The sequence below is a fragment of the Cucumis melo genome, chromosome 5 (assembly GCF_025177605.1).
Source record: "Cucumis melo cultivar AY chromosome 5, USDA_Cmelo_AY_1.0, whole genome shotgun sequence".
NCBI lineage: Eukaryota > Viridiplantae > Streptophyta > Magnoliopsida > Cucurbitales > Cucurbitaceae > Cucumis > Cucumis melo.
In genome coordinates, this window is record NC_066861.1 from 27,959,864 (window position 1) to 27,962,396 (window position 2,533).

General features: G+C 34.9%; 1 protein-coding gene across 1 annotated transcript; it reads left to right on the plus strand.

Moving 5' to 3' along the window:
* The first annotated feature begins 406 nt into the window (after window positions 1–406).
* On the plus strand, window positions 407–2,164 carry LOC103495897 (uncharacterized). Its single transcript, XM_008457582.3, has one exon. It carries the CDS (start codon window positions 988–990, stop codon window positions 1,885–1,887), a length of 900 nt encoding a protein of 299 aa, XP_008455804.1. The 5' UTR covers window positions 407–987; the 3' UTR covers window positions 1,888–2,164.
* Window positions 2,165–2,533: the final 369 nt, after the last annotated feature.

Below are 2,533 nucleotides of genomic sequence, written 5' to 3' on the forward strand. Positions count from 1 at the left end.
TTGTTAAATTGTAATCCGTGTGTATAAGAATTACGTTGCGATAGAATTGAAAATATAGAGATTGAATTGTAAAAATCTATAGATAAAATTTTATATTTAACTTTAAATAAATGAAAGACCGATGAAAAAGAACATTAAAGTGAATCAAAATATGGAAAAATATTAACGTTTTTTATAATATAATATTTTCTATATTTATAAATATTTTTAACAAGTTATGTGATTTTAAAAATGGATTAAAATAGTAATTTAATTATAAAAAGAAAAAAAAGGAAAGAAAGTTTATTGAAAAAATATTGAGTTGTTATTATTATTATTATTTTATATGATAAAGTGGGTGTAATGTACTATTTACCGTTAAATTTAACCCCTTTGATTTGTACTCAGATCACTCGTTGTTCATTCACTCCATCTTTTTGGCGCTTTTTCCCTTTTATTTTCCCTTTCTTCTTCTTTCTTCTTCTTTTTCTTTTGTTGATTTGTTTGAAGAAGGAGGTGTGTTTAATGTATATTAGAGATTGACAGTGAAGCGAGTCTACTTTTTCTTTGTCTCCTTCTCTTCTCTGTCTCTTTTCTTCATTATTTTACATCCCACATTCCGCAAATTTGTCTTTAATTTCAAACGTAACCCCCCAATTTTCCCCCATTCGTTATCACTTGTTTGCTTTAAAGCAAAATACCATCTCCTTCTACCTTTAATCTTTGTTGGTTTTTGCTTATACCCTTTTGGAATCCTTCCATTTCCCATGGCGGATGAACACCAAGTAGCAGATTTTCAAGCTTTTCTCTCAGATGGGGTTTCGTTTTCTTCAGTTTTCTCTCTGATTTGTTCGTTTTGGAGTAGATTTTGAAGCATTTCTGAGATGGGTTTTGTTGTTTGTCTCTGATCATCTCTGATTTAAACTACCCCATTTGCCTCACATTCCTCTGTTTGTTCTCTTTCCATTTCTTCTTGGTCATTTTAGTTTGAAGCTCCCAACTCGGAAAATGAGGGATTTCCCGTCTTGTTTTGGAGAAAATGGTGTTCAAGTTGCCGATTTCTCTTCTTCAAACAATGGTAAGACTGCTCAAAACCTTGTCACTTGTGTTTATCAATGTCGATTACGAGGGCGTTCTTGTCTGATTAGTGTTACTTGGAGTAAAAATCTGATGGGTCAAGGGTTAAGTGTTGGTATTGATGATTCTTCAAATCAATGCCTCTGTAAGGTTGATATTAAGCCTTGGTTGTTCTCTAAAAGAAGAGGGTCTAAAAGTTTAGAAGCTTATGCTTGTAAAATTGACATTTATTGGGACCTCTCTTCTGCAAAATTTGGATCTGGACCTGAACCTTTGGAGGGTTATTATGTGGGAATTGTAGTGGATAAACAAATGGTACTTCTTCTTGGGGATTTGAGAAAAGAAGCTTTTAAAAAGTCCAATTCCTCTCCTGTGCCTTCTTCTGCTGTTTTCATTTCCAAGAAGGAACATATTTTTGGGAAGAAGGTGTTCTGCTCCAAAGCTCAGTTTTGTGACAATGGTCAGATTCACGACATAATTATAGAGTGTGATACAAATGGCGTGACCGAACCGTGCCTGATTCTACGAGTCGATTCAAAGACGGTGTTGCAGGTGAAGAGGCTGCAATGGAAGTTCAGAGGGAATCACACCATCTTGGTTGAAGGGCTTGCAGTTGAAGTGTTTTGGGATGTTCATAGTTGGCTGTTTAGTACATCACCAGGGAATGCTGTTTTTATGTTCAAAACATGTTTGTCTGCTGAAAAGTTGTGGGGAAGTCAACCTGTCTGTGATCCTAATGTCTTGTCCTGGTCTTTCTCTCAGAGATTTTCAGACAGTAAATCACAAGGTCTTGGTTTCTCGTTGATGTTATATGCCTGGAAGAATGAATAGAAGAGTGCTTTGCAGATTATTCTTTTCTAATTTTTAACAAGAAAAAGAAACTCTTAGCTAGTGAGAGATTTTTATTATCTCTTCCCGCTTCGATTACATTCGATCTTTCCCTTTTTCCACCTTCTTGAGTAAACTGAGCCATTTGATTATATGAGAGAGGATTTTGTTATAGTTGGTTGTACATTCTTTCATCCAGTGTTTATGCTTTGTTTGAACTTTATATCACTATTATCAAGTATATATCTAATATATGATCGCTTATTTTAGCTTCTTGCTATTGAATTTGATCCTCCCAAATCATTACTTCTTAGATTTTCTGGGTCGATCTAATCCAGACTCCTTTGGTCGCTCGTAAACATTGTTTCCGCAGTTGAAATTCTAGAAAGGGAAAACTACCACCTTCAACATTCAACATTATGTGCTAACATCGTTTGCTTTGCTGCTTTTGACGACTTCTTGGGTTTCTTTTCCTCTTTCTTTTATTGTAAGAGCTTCTGCTGGTGCAGATAAGCAAGAATTGCAATTTGGTTAGCCATGCCAACTGTTATAGTTTGTGCTTACTTGTTCAGTCTGTTTAGGTTTGCAAGTTTTAGACATGGATGACCTCCAGAAATCCTCTATTTTGTTGAAATGTTGTACTTTCTCC